The sequence below is a fragment of the Sinocyclocheilus anshuiensis genome, unplaced genomic scaffold (assembly GCF_001515605.1).
Source record: "Sinocyclocheilus anshuiensis isolate Anshui unplaced genomic scaffold, SAMN03320099.WGS_v1.1 scaffold1151, whole genome shotgun sequence".
In the NCBI taxonomy this organism is placed as follows: domain Eukaryota; kingdom Metazoa; phylum Chordata; class Actinopteri; order Cypriniformes; family Cyprinidae; genus Sinocyclocheilus; species Sinocyclocheilus anshuiensis.
Genome location: NW_015548202.1, coordinates 448,143 through 461,653, shown reverse-complemented (window position 1 = coordinate 461,653; position 13,511 = coordinate 448,143). Strand labels below are relative to the sequence as shown.

The window sequence follows — 13,511 nt, the reverse complement described above, 5'->3', positions numbered from 1 at the left end:
GAGACACTGATCCAATGCTACGTTTCTCCAAATCTGATGAAGAAACAAACTCATCTACATCTTGGATGACCTGAGCGTGAGTAAGTTTTCATCAAATTTAAATTTTTTGGTGAACTATTCCTTTAAGTGAGAAGTTATCAAAGAAGGTAAGTAACGTTCTACAGTTCAAAGCAGGTCTGTGTGTCTGAGAACTGCTTTTGACTGTGCCGTAATGAGCAGCATAATTTCTGAAAGTTTGCATGCAGAAAGTGAATGTTTTGGCAGACAGTGGAGAATTTAAACGGGCACCAATTACACCCTTCCCATCCACCCACAGAGGTCTTCAGCATCACCCCGCAGGTGTGTGTTTTATCAGCAAGCAGGAACAGTTTCTCTCTCTCTCTCTCTCACACACACACACACATTACTAACAGCTCCGTTTTCCAGGTTATTTGCATGAAATTAGACGCCCACTGATGCATGTAATTGTATATCAATTAAAACCAAAATTACATGTCCAGATAATAATGTAGAGAGATTTCAGAACATTGTGTTGCTATTTACAAACTTTGTACTTTTTTCAGTGCTGGAAAATGTACCGTGATACATGCATATCTATATATATATATATATATGTGTGTGTGTGTGTGTGTAAATTTAATGGATGTTAATGGATGTTCAGTGGTAATTTGAACCTTTTAGATGTTTTTGTTAGTTTTCCTTCGGTCAAATGATGTTTATAGATGATCTGATCATCACTTCCTCACACAAGGGACCGCCTGATTTCTGTCCCACAACCCTTTGCTCCAGGCTCTGATCAATATGTCATCTCCATGGCAACATGCCGCCCTCTCACACTCGCAGGAAAAGTCTTAAGTGTATTAGAGGCGGAGTTATTCAAATCAAAGGGAGCATGCTAATTATTATAGGGTCACCAGTGAAACCACAGCTGTCTGGGAATATGTATGCATGTGAGCACAATATTGCAAGTTTAAAAAGTTTTTATTGAATTATGTTGAATATCCATGCGCATATACTGAATCACATTATGTCCATGTGCAGTATTGAATTACCTTATGTGTAGTGATAGAACAATATATTAATATTAATGTGTGTATATACAGTAGTATACATTTCTGAAATATATATATATATTTACTTAAAAAAATATTAATTAACTATTTACTGTCAAATATTTTGAAAGTAATCGTTCAGGACTTATTTATTCACAAATAATTTCTGCAATTTATATTGCTGAAATTTATTATATTATTTATTATATTATAATTCCTGAAATTGTCAAGTAAATAATATTTGTGTGTACAACATTTTATATATAAAATTTATATTAAATGTAACTATTTTATAATATAAATCTTTTAATTTTAATTTTTATAGTAATCATTCAGAAATGATTGATTCACAAATAATTGCAACAGTTTATATTTATAGTTCCTGAAATGATCAATTGAATTAATTTAATCAAATTTAAATACATTAATTATATATTTTTACTATGTTTATATATTTTTATAAATAAAAAGAAAATATATGCTATATTACTATAGTATTTCATTAAATCAGCCACTGAAAAAACTAAGCTATTAATCTATATGCATGTGTATATACAGTACAATGTTACCAAAGCTTTGGCAATGTAAAGCTTTTTTTCCTGTGCCAGTAAAGTTTCTTGAATGGTAAGAGAGAAGGAAACTTTATTAGTGCCCATTTCAGCTGAAAAACTCTAAACAGCTGGTGTTGGATGCGAAAGCGAGCACATTAGCATATTTATTGCGGCCGTTAGAATGAGCAGGGAACCCTGCACTCTTCCTTCCTGCATCTTCATCCCTCTTTTGATTCTCAAGATTTCCAAGAGGAGGAGAGGATCATTCAGAGTTCGGGGTGGTTCTTTCCGTGCGGGTGGAGAGGCCGGATGGGATGCGAGATGGATTTCTCTCCCAACAGCTCTCCAGGGAACCGTTTTAGCTCTAAACAAAACAGAAAACCCTCCTCGTGGCGGGGACTCATTTCACACATGCTTCTCGTCTTCATTTTATGTCTTTGTGATGTTAATGGACATTGACTTGAAAACCCATCAGAAGTCCTGTTAGAGTCAGTGCTGTGAACTCCAGCTGAAACTCTGGAGCTTCTGATCCCAGCTGACGTCACGGGTCCGAGGGGAAGCGCTCGTGAACGTTTGCTTTCATGTTCTCCTGGCCCTAGTGGTTAGGGTTCTGTGTGGTTACAGTCTTTCTGCTTCTGTAAGATCAGTTCTGTGTAGTTCTAGATTCTGTTTATATGAATCTGATCTATGATTTAGATATGGATATGATCTGTTATATGGATCTGATCTATGTGGTTCTGTAGGGTTTGTTCTGTGTGCTTCTGAGTAGGTCTATTTGGTGTAAATCTGATCTATGTGGTTCTGTTTGATGGTCTGTGTAGTTCCAAGTGGATGTATTCTGTGTAAATCTGATCTATGTGGTTCTGTATGGTTTGTTCTGACTAGTTCTGAGTGGATCTATTCTACAAGGTCCGTTTTAAATGGAGCTGATCTATATGGTTCCGTGCAGTTCTGAGTAGATCTATTCTCCTTAAATCTGATCTATGTGGTTCTGTTTAATTCTGAGTAGATCTGTTTTGTGCAAATCTGATTGATGTGATTCTGTATAAGGTTTGTTCTGTTGGATCTGTTTTTTATGCATCTGATCTATGTGGTTCTGTGTAGATCTATTTTGTGTAAATCTGATCTATGAGGTTCTGTAGGGTATGTTCTGTTTAGTTCTGAGTGGATCTGTTCGATGTGGTTCAGAAGGTCTTTTATATGGATCTGATCTATGTGGTTTTATGAGGTTCAGAGTAGATTTATTCTGTGTAAATCTGATCTATGTGGTTCTGCGGGGTCTGCTTTATCTGAATCTGATCTGTTTGGTTCTGTGTAGTTCTGTATTGTTTCATATGGATCTGATCTGTGTGGTTCTGTAAGGTTTATTTGTGGATCTATTATGTGCAAATCTGATTTATGTGGTTCTGTAGGGTTTGTTCTGTCGTGTATGTTTCACAATAATCTGATGTATGTGGTTCTGAGTAGATCTACTCTGTGTAAATCTGATCTGTGTGGTTCTGTAGGGTCTGTTTTATATGGACCTGTGCTAAGTGGTTCTGTATGATGTTCTGTGGTTCTTAGTATAACTATAGTGTAAATGTGCGGTTCTGCGTGGTTCTGAGCAGATCTGTTCAAATCTGATCTAGGTGGTTTTACAGGGTTCTGTCTAGTTCTCTAGTGTCTGTTTCATATGGATCTGATCTGTGGGGTTTGTTCTGCCTGTTTGTGTTCTATGTGTTCTTCAGCACCATGGAGAGTTCCATTCCGAGCGTCCCGCGTTCGACACGCAAACCGCTCGAGTCTGTCCAGATTCCATCTCGCTCTTGGCGGGAGTTCAATCACGACGAGTCGCGTGCAGAACCCCAGTACCGCATTTTTTTTCTGACTGTACCGCTGAGGCGTGAGTTTTGGGGGATGCGCAGAAAGTTAAAAACACTGAAACACGAGTCACTCCAACAAAAGCAGGAAAAAGCCCCAGAGCCTCCAGAGAATCGTGACTCGCGGAGAAAGAGCAATGCGTCACGGGTGGGTGGGGGTGTGCGTATCCACGCATACAGTCATAGTATATACTCACTATGATCCTAACGCGCTCATTCCGCTCCCCCGCCCCGCGTCGCGTCACATTCAGCAGGGCTGCCCGCGATACAACTATTGATTTCATTCTCTCTCTCTCTCCATCTCTCCTTCTCTCCCTCTCTCCATCACTTCTTCTCGGCTTTTCTTCAAGTGCTGCAGAGAGACGCGGCTGCTGCTGCTGCATTGTGAGGAGAGAGAAAAACGCTAACGCGTTCAGAAATCTGGACTCGTGTACAGTCGGTAAGTGATTGAGTTTTTCTGTAGCTTTACGCACGAGTCTAAAGCGTTAAATCAACTTTAGCTGCATACAGGGAGCGTTCACACGGACGCGTTGTTGCGTTCGCATTTTTAAAAAGTTAGTATTTTTAACGTACTGCAAGACGTCATGTTACGAATGCAACGCAAAGACGCAAATCCTACGCTTGTGTACATGAATTAATAATTAAAAACAGCTGACCGCATCCCGTGTGAACGCTTCTTATTAAAAGCGGGGTCGAACCTGATTTATATTTATGGCGTTTCGCTTGTGATTTATTTTTTTCCCTTGAAGATCGCGACGTGAAAGTATGCAAAGCATGCAAAACGCACCAAACAATTACTGTAATCTCACTTGTATGTTAGTTTAGTCAGATTTAAAAATTGGTTTTGATCAAAGGGGATTAGGGGTAGCCTACTAATTAACATGCAAACACACATACATTTGTGTTTATGAGGTTTTTACAAATGAAATAGGGCTGTGTTAGGGTGGAATTTGAGTTTTTAATCAGGAATTTACCATTGCAACATTTATATGCACCAGAAAAGTTGCATATAAGTCTTATTTGTGAGTCATTATAATTTCATTTTGTACTTGAGAGGCATACGTTTGGAATATTTGTTCAAGAGCAAATATTCATTATTTTAAAGCTTGAATGCTGTATTTTTTTTTCTGTGGAAAAGGAGAAAAGTTTTTTTCCCATATAACAACAATTGTTAATCCGTATCTGTCAAGCTCCGTAAAGGACCAAAAGACCATATAATTAGTTCAAAAAGTTCATTTTCTAAACCTTTTGAGAGCTTTGTGTGAGGAACAGACCACAAGTGACGTCAGTGACTTCAAACAACATCAGTGGTTCTTGAGACCAAACGTCACTGACAACAATATGAGAAGTTTACTAGTAAATAGTGACTTAGATTTGTATCTAGATTTGAATGGATCACTTTTATAACAAGTTCATCTCTTTATTGGAGCTTGACAGATGCAAGCAGCTGTTTTGCATGCTAAAAATGCATGCTTAAAAATTATTATTTTGTGTTAAGAGAGAGCTTGAACTATTCCTTTATGCAGTAAGCATTGAAAAACCCATAAAGATCAAGCATTATTCTGGGGACTGGAGAAGACGAGTGTGTGTGTGTGTGTGTGTGTGTGTGTGTGTGTTGCTCAAGGGCTCCCGGTGGTGTCCTGGATTGTGGAAAGAGAACGAGAGAGTCACTTTAGGAACTTGTTCCCTGACAGAGCAAAATTTGTGTGACTGTCACAAGCAGACAGAAATCCAGCTGAAAATGAGTCATGGAGGCGCATGTGTGTGTGTGTATGTGTGACGGAAAGATAAAATGGAGAGGGAGGGGATTGATTCCCATGCACAATGTCAAGACAGGCGAAATCTCATTATGGGGCGCAGCTTGCGCCAGAGCCGGACCGTGATTGATGCCTTTTCCCGGTTGTGCTGGCGATTCACGCGCAGACGATGACTTTTCGCCAAGTGGTAGTAAAAGGGTGAAGCCTGCGGTGCGTGAAACAACCTGCCTGAGAGAAAGAAAGATGCACTGAATACACAACTACAGCACCGTCCTGTAACTGTAAAAAATGTATCTTTTATAAAGTATTGTACTGATAATGCATGATAATATAATGTTTTTTTTTTGCACATGATGGTACCAAGGTATTCTTTTGAAGAACTATTTACTGTAAATACAATAAAACATACACAGTATATGGCAATCATTCAGTACCACGGTATTCCTCAGAATACCCTATTTAACCATCTGATAGCTTAACTGCACCTTTTGCAGGGGGTTTTAGTAGAAATCTTTTAACCTGCACAGCTGCATTAGCCTGCGTGTTTGCTTGAACTGCTCCTTTGACATTTACCATTTTTTTATGAGGAGACTCAGAATGATTTACTTTTATTCAGGTGAACAATATATATATATATTTTAAGCCAAATACATCCTATTCAGGTGTTCTTTAAGAAGTATTATATGTGACCCTGGAGCACAAAAGCAGTCTTAAGTCGCTGGGATATATTTGTAGCAATAGCCAAAAATACATGGTATGGGTCAACATTATCCATTTTTCTTTTATTCCAAAAATCATTAGGATATTAAGTAAAGATCATGTTCCATGAAGATATTTTGTAAATTTCCTACTGTAAATATATCAGAACTTAATTTTTGATTAGTAATATGCATTGCTTATACAACTTTAAAGATGATTTTCTCTTCAATTCAATTAAAAAGCTATAAATATAAAAAGTGTAATAAAAAATAAAATGAAATTTATTTAGATATATGTATATTAAATATAATAAGATATAATAATAAATTATTAATAACTAAAATTAATAAAATTAAATATTTATATATTACATATAATAATAAATAAAATTATATAAAAGCTTCAGTTAACTCACTTAAATCAGTTGCTCTGTCAGTATTTAATCAATTGGTCTTTTAATCTAGATTGTGTTTCCGGGTTATAGACTTGCTTTCAGATGCATCAGATATTTTTTTTACAAACACTCTCATATATGAGTGTGTCAGCTGATCAGTGGAGTGGATCAGACAAAGTGTCCCCCAGCACACAGAGCTGTGACCTTTGACCTGTAGTCTGAGCCACTGACAGTAAAGCACAGACATTCACTTTACACACAATACACTATGTGTGCTACATTTAGGTAGTTGCAAATGACTTATTATAACATGCAAATGTTTCCATTAGCAAGATTTTCGGTTGTAGCCATTTCACCATTTTAATCTGGTTTTCATTTTCACTTAAATAGTGTCTTGTGTGGTGTCAAATGAGTTTATAAATGTAACAATATAACATGCAGTCGCACTTAATTTGAGATTCTACAAACTGCATATATAGTGTTAAAATAAATGGAAAAAATGTTTAGTAAAATGTCAGGTTGATTTTATTTAGGATAAAAATATTATTTAATGTGACTCAATCCACTTCTTTAGGTTATATTAACATGTTACTTTTTAGTTTTATAGTCGATAGATAAACAACACAACAACTGCAACTTTTAACTCTTTACAGTGTACAGGTTCACCTAAACCAACAGGATTCTGTCACTTACTAAAATATAGATTTTTTTTCAGTAAATGATCAAATCCTCTTGAATAAATTGCACAGTATGTACAGTCTGTATATTGTTCTTGAGTTGCTGTATGATTATTGATGTTTCATGATCAGTGTTTTGCATTCAGAGACTTTAAAATACCAAAATTAAAGGAAATAAAAAGTTATTTAAACTTTAAACTTTTAAAAATCTATGATTAAGAATGTTCTGTTCTATTTGGAACCTTATTTAATCTTTTTTCTCTTTATCCACTTTATATATCCTGGTTTTATTCAGGATGAAAATATTATTTATTATTATGACTCAATCCGCAGAACTATAACTTTTTAAGTGTTTACAGAATGCAGTTTCTTATTTTTCTGTAATAAGTGTCAAATGATTTCTCTTAATCCTTTTAATATATCCCGGTTTTATTCAGAATAAAAATAACATGGCTCAGTCCACCTAACTATTTACATTGTCAACATATATTTTTAGTATTTTAAGCCTTTAATATCTTCTATACTGTAATGTAACAGCACCTTTTAACTCCTTACATCATGCAGCTTCACCAAAATCTTTTCTTTTTTTTGTCTGTAAGTATGCTTTTTACTGCATAGGTTATAGATCAAACTGTAGGAATCGGTCTACATTAGACACACACACACACACACACACACACACACACACACACTCCATTGCCTTCATCCAATCTGTGCAGGCATCCAGTAAGAGCCTCGCAGCTGCTGGAGAGTCCCAGTGACCAGTGAAGCCTTCAGCTATCCATCATTACATTACTGCAGTGTGTGTGTGTGTGTGTGTGTGTGTGTGGTCTTCAGTTGTGTAAGAAGTTAGCTGTTTTTTTACCACACCACTGAGTCTGATCTGTTTTGCTCAAGGTGAATCAGGGACAGTGGAAAACAGCGCGACCTTCCTCGCTCAACTTTATAATTACTCACTCCAACACTTCGTCGAACACTAGTCATTTAGAGTTGAAGGTGTGTGTGTGTGTTGTATTTAGTGCAATTCCCCGTTTGTGGAGGGTCAAAGCGTCCTGCAGCGTCCCGTTCCTCCCCCTCCCGCGCTCACATCGGGGTTAATGCAGGAAAACGGGTGTCGCATTGATTACATCAGCCCTCCAATGATGTTATAGTTACGTCAGGGATTGCCTTTATTTGGTCTAAGAGGAAATGATATCATGCTTTGCTGGTTTTTAGGTCTGGCTGTTGCCGCAGCGTTCCGGACGTGCCATTTTGAGTTTTTTTTTATAGTTTTAATGAAAATGCTGCTTTCGTTTGACCAGATTTGTGATTGATCAATTGATCTGTTATTGCGTGTTACGGGTCAAATCTGACACGTCACGTCTTCTGACAGTATTTCATGTTAAGTTAGTGCACACTGAATAGTGTGTGAGAGGGAAAGCGCGCATGTGTTCCCCTCCGTGATTAATGAGGGCTTCTCCGACAGCATCAGTGACCCGTGAAACACAACTCTTAGAGAAGCATTCGTTTTGTTTCGGCTGAATCTGGGCAGGCGAAAGATTTTTCAGGAAAGAGGCTGAATGCACGACTCCACTAGAACAGTGAATCATTTCTGAGAATCGGATCTTTTGATTCATTTGTTATTTTATGTCTTCATGTGCTCCCAATCCTTGTGATTTGACATTTTAAATATGTTTTAATAAATGACTGTGCTGAATATTACACTCAAGATTATGCTGATGCATTTAGAGTCTGTGAACCGGTTCATTTTAAAAGAACCAACTCAAAAAAAAAAAAAAAAAAGATTTGTTGATGAATCAGGTCTCTCCACATTTTTTAATACTCAGAATCAGAATGAGATGCATTGCCAAGTATGCTTTCATTCACAAGGAATTTATCTTGGTGACAGAAGAATTCATTAATAAAATAATAAGTATTTTTTTTAAAGAATAAATGTACTTATATTATACATACATAAATAAATAAATACATAAATATATAATAAATGAATTAATAAAAAATTCTGTTAATGTTTTTTTTGTTTGTTTTATTGGAGTCTTCAGTCTGCAGTTATTCTCAGGCGTGTCTCAGATATTTGGATTACAAATGCCAGAGTTAATGAATATTAATCATATTCTAATGATGATCAGCATATTGGCCAGACTGAAATTCATCCGCAGTTATCAAATGTCAGCTCAAATCAAGATGCACAAAACATTCTGCAAAATAAAAGCTGTTCAGTCATTCTTGGGTTCAGCTTGTTCTTGTCAGGAACTGTTTTTGGCCGTATATTGTTCTTGAGTTGCTGTATGATTCTTAATGTTTCTGAATTTAATGCATTTTGGTTTCATGGGCTAAAACACCACAACTAAAGGAAATAAAAAGTTCTTTCTGGAACTTCAAAAGGTTCTTGTATGATTTAGAATGTTCTGGTTCTATGGAACCTTTACTGTAATCTTAATTCTCTTATGAATAGAATAGAATGGAATAGAATAGAGCCTTTGTGTGATGCACCAAACCTTCTGGAAGTGTTTGGGGTGGAAGGACAGGACAGATGAGACTGTACTATAGTATCGATGTACTTTACTGTGGTATTGAATTGTTGTGGGCGTCTTCATCACAGATGGAATATTCTCTGTCATATTATCTGGTTTTCTCATTCTCAGGGATATCTGGTATCTGTGAGACCGACTGATCATTTTCAAAGAGATTTGCTGAGTTTACTTGGTTCAGAGAAAGCGTGTGTTTGTGTTTATTTTTCAGATGTGAGAAGATAAAATGAGATGAGTGTGTGTTTCTGCCGGAGAGAGGAATGGTGCTGCAATGCAGCAGGACTCTTCTGTGTTTGAGAGCCTGAGAAGATCCTCCAGACACACACGTGTGTGAAGTGTCAGTCTGCGTGTGCTGGTCTCTTCTTCTTCATTTTTCTTTGACTCTGTCCTGTTCATGTCCACATCTCTTCCTGTGGAGGTGAACAGTGTGAATGCAGTTAAGCTGGGCTCTCTGTCCTCTGCCCGCTGTGCTCGTCTGATTTATGGCTCTCCTGTGTTTCTTCAGGGCACATGAGCAGGAACACCTGAGATCTGCAACGCTTTCACTTTTCCTATTACAGCTATTCAGTTAAAACCAAAAATACCCTGCTAATTCAGATCTGAATAGATAGATAGATAGATAGATTGATAGACATTGAAAAAAGAATGCAATTTTATTTACACATTTTTAATTCTAAAACTATATAATATATATATCTACCAGTCAAAAGTTTTTGAACGGTAAGATTTTTCATGTTTTTTAAAGTATTCTCTTCTGCTCACCTAGGCTGCATTTATTTGATCTAAATACAGCAAAAGCAGTAATATTGTGAAATATTTTTACTATTTAAAATAACTGCTTTCTATTTGAATATATTTTATAATGTAATTTATTCCTGTGATGCGCAGCTGAATTTTCAGCATCATTACTCCAGTCTTCAGTGTCACATGATCTTCAGAAATCATTCTAATATGCTGATTTGCTGCTCAAGAAATATTTTATTAGTAGTATTATTAGTATTATTATCAATATTTAAAACAGTTGAGTAAATTTTTTCCGGATTCTTTGATGAATAGAAAGATCGAAAGATCAGCATTTATCTGAAATAAAAAGCTGAAATAAAAATAATATTATACACTATACCATTCAAAAGCTTGGAGTCAGTATATATATATATATATATATATATATGCTTATAGTCTGTGCCTGCTGTAGAGAATGAAAATATGACTCTGTTTCTTCTTCCCATAGTTTCCTTCTCCTTTGAGTGAATGAAGCTGTCCGTCAGAAGGAACCGCACACATCACACACATCTCCTGTCCACTGCTGTCCGTCTCCAAAGCACTTGAGCCGTTGATCTCATTCTCTGAAACACACGTTTGATTCCTGACTGCTGGAATCACCAAACAGCTAAACTCTGCACAGATGGAGGACCCCTACAGAGACAAGACGTCTCTGGTCAAAGGCGCTCGCGACATCGCCAAGGAGGCGAAGCGCCACGCCGTCAAGAAGGTCAACAAAGTGGTGGACCACGCTTCGAACGAATACTCCAGCCGCAGCTACAGCCGCTTCGAAAACGATGAAGATGAGGGCGGTGACGAAGACCGTTACTATTATCAGGATGGCCAGGCTCAGCGGGAGGATGACGAGGGATCCAGCGACGCCACCGAGGGCCACGACGACGAGGACGAGATCTACGAGGGCGAGTATCAGGGCGTGCCTGCAGGGGGCGGGGTCATGGATGGGCGTGGCCAGCCGCCGGTGGAAGGGATGAAGGACAAGCGAGAGCTGGAGAAGGAGAGAGAGGCGGATGAGGAGGAGCTGGCGCAGCAGTACGAGCTCATCATCCAGGAGTGCGGACACGGACGCTTCCAGTGGCAGCTGTTCTTGGTGCTCGGCCTGGCGCTCATGTCCGACGGGGTGGAGGTGTTCGTGGTGGGCTTCGTGCTGCCCAGCGCTGAGACCGACATGTGTGTGCCCAACTCTGGAGTCTCTCTCTCTCTCACTCTCTCTCTCTCTCTCTCTCTCTCTCTCAGTTTAAAAAAACGTAAGTTTATTCGTTTAGTTTTGTATGTTAAACAATGATTTTATTGCCAAGTCAAGTTGCCACTTGATCTCACATTAAAATGCAGCTGTTCTTGGTGCTCGGCCTGGCGCTCATGTCCGACGGGGTGGAGGTGTTCGTGGTGGGCTTCGTGCTGCCCAGCGCTGAGACCGACATGTGTGTGCCCAACTCTGGAGCCGGGTGGCTGGGTGAGTCATGAGAGAAAACTTCATTTTATGACATGGAAAAGTAAGAAAAATGAAAGTAGGTTCAAAAGAAGCCACATTGCCAAGCAGGAGAAAACACACCCGGTACAATAATGTCAGTGCAATTAAACTACAGTATTTCTATTTACAATATTTTAAAAAAGCTGTTTATTGTGATCCTTTGCAAATTATTAGTTGAACGTTGCCATATTTTATCATATTTTGTTTTGTATGTTAAACAATGATTTTATTGCCAAGTCAAGTTGCCACTTGATCTCACATTAAAATTTGCAAAATCGCAAAAACAAGTTATTACTTTAATAAGCATAAAAATACACAGTAAACATAAAAATAGTCAGTTCTGAATAGCTTTATGATATTATTGATTGATATCTTTTTTTAAAGAAATTAATACTTTTATTCCACATTGATGCATTAAATTGATCAAAAGTACCAGTAAAGACATTTATAATTTTACAAAATATTGCTATGTATTATATATATATACAGTATACACAAAAATATGAAGCAGCTTCATGTTTTCAACATTGATAATAATCAGAAATGTTTCTTTAGCAGAAAATTCAGCTTTGATCACAGCAATAAATGGTGTGTGTGTGTGTGTGTGTGTGTGAGAGGGCTTGTATATGGTGTGTAATGTGGGTGGTTGGGTGGCGTTTGCCAGCGATATCGTTCTGTGTCGTGCTTGTTTGATGGTTTGCGCTTGTGCGTGTGTGTGTGTGTGTGTGTGTGTGTGTGTGTGTGTGTGTGTGTGTGTGGGTAGAGACTGTCGTTGTATTGTTCGATGATCTCTCTGGGTCTGGATGAGTTTATTGTTTTGGCAGCAGGTAGAGCAGCACATGTGTGGGTAGATTTGAGCGTATTTAAGAGGAGTGTGTGTGTGTGTGTTTCTTTCAGTCTGTCTCTTATATACGTTTCTATTTATCTATTATATGCAGATCTCATATATACAATATAACAGACTTAAATCAAATTAAAGAGCTGACGTTCTCTGGATGTTGTGGCAGAACACTGTCATGTTTAGTGTTTATAATAATTAAGGTTTGTTGTTTTAGTTTTAATAAACTTCTTAAAAGGGATAGTTACTAATGCACAATATTAGTATTAGTGTTAGTTGAACACTGGGGTCTTTTATCATGTTTTTAGGTTGCTTTGGTAGTTGCCACATGATGTATGTATTTTTCACCCAAATTCCTTTTTTTTTTCTTCTCTCTCTCTGGATTAATGGTTAAATCAAATTGTGTATCAAAACGCATATCCAATTAACTGATTTCCCAAAATACAATTTTGCAACAATTTATTAAAAGTTTAACAAAAAGTACAGTTTTAGGGCCCTATACAATGTTCTGCACAACAGAGGTTTACTGTTTAAATTTAAACATGGAAAAAATGTGTGATATCATAAAAAATAAAGTTATTATTTTTTATTATTTATTATTTTGAGAGGTACATTATGCTGTTCAATACTAATATATTTCTGCCACAATTTCTTCAAGTTAAACCAGACTTTTATTTTGATGGGTTGCGGTGAAGGTGTTTGAGTTTCTCTGTGTCTGTGTGTGTGTGTCTGTGTGTGTGTGTGTGTGTGTGTGTGTGTGTGTGTGTGTGTGTGTGTATGATATGACTAGGGCTGCACGATAAATCGCATGCGATATTTAATGCGCATCTTGTCAGAAAGCCGGTTCTGTAATCAGCGGTAAATCTCCATCACCTGCGGGCTTTCACATTGAGCAGCATTAA

The 13,511-nt window shown here is 37.4% G+C and overlaps 1 protein-coding gene across 1 annotated transcript in view; it reads left to right on the top strand.

Annotated features, from left to right (window-relative positions):
* The window catches only part of LOC107653383 (synaptic vesicle glycoprotein 2C-like), an 85,973-nt gene that overhangs the window by 38,239 nt on the left and 34,223 nt on the right, over positions 1-13,511 (top strand). The window contains exons 3-4 of the mRNA XM_016440086.1: positions 10,752-11,426; positions 11,678-11,757. Of these exons, the coding sequence (XP_016295572.1) occupies positions 10,926-11,426; positions 11,678-11,757 (581 nt within the window). The 5' untranslated portion in view covers positions 10,752-10,925. The remainder of the gene's footprint in view (positions 1-10,751; positions 11,427-11,677; positions 11,758-13,511) is intronic.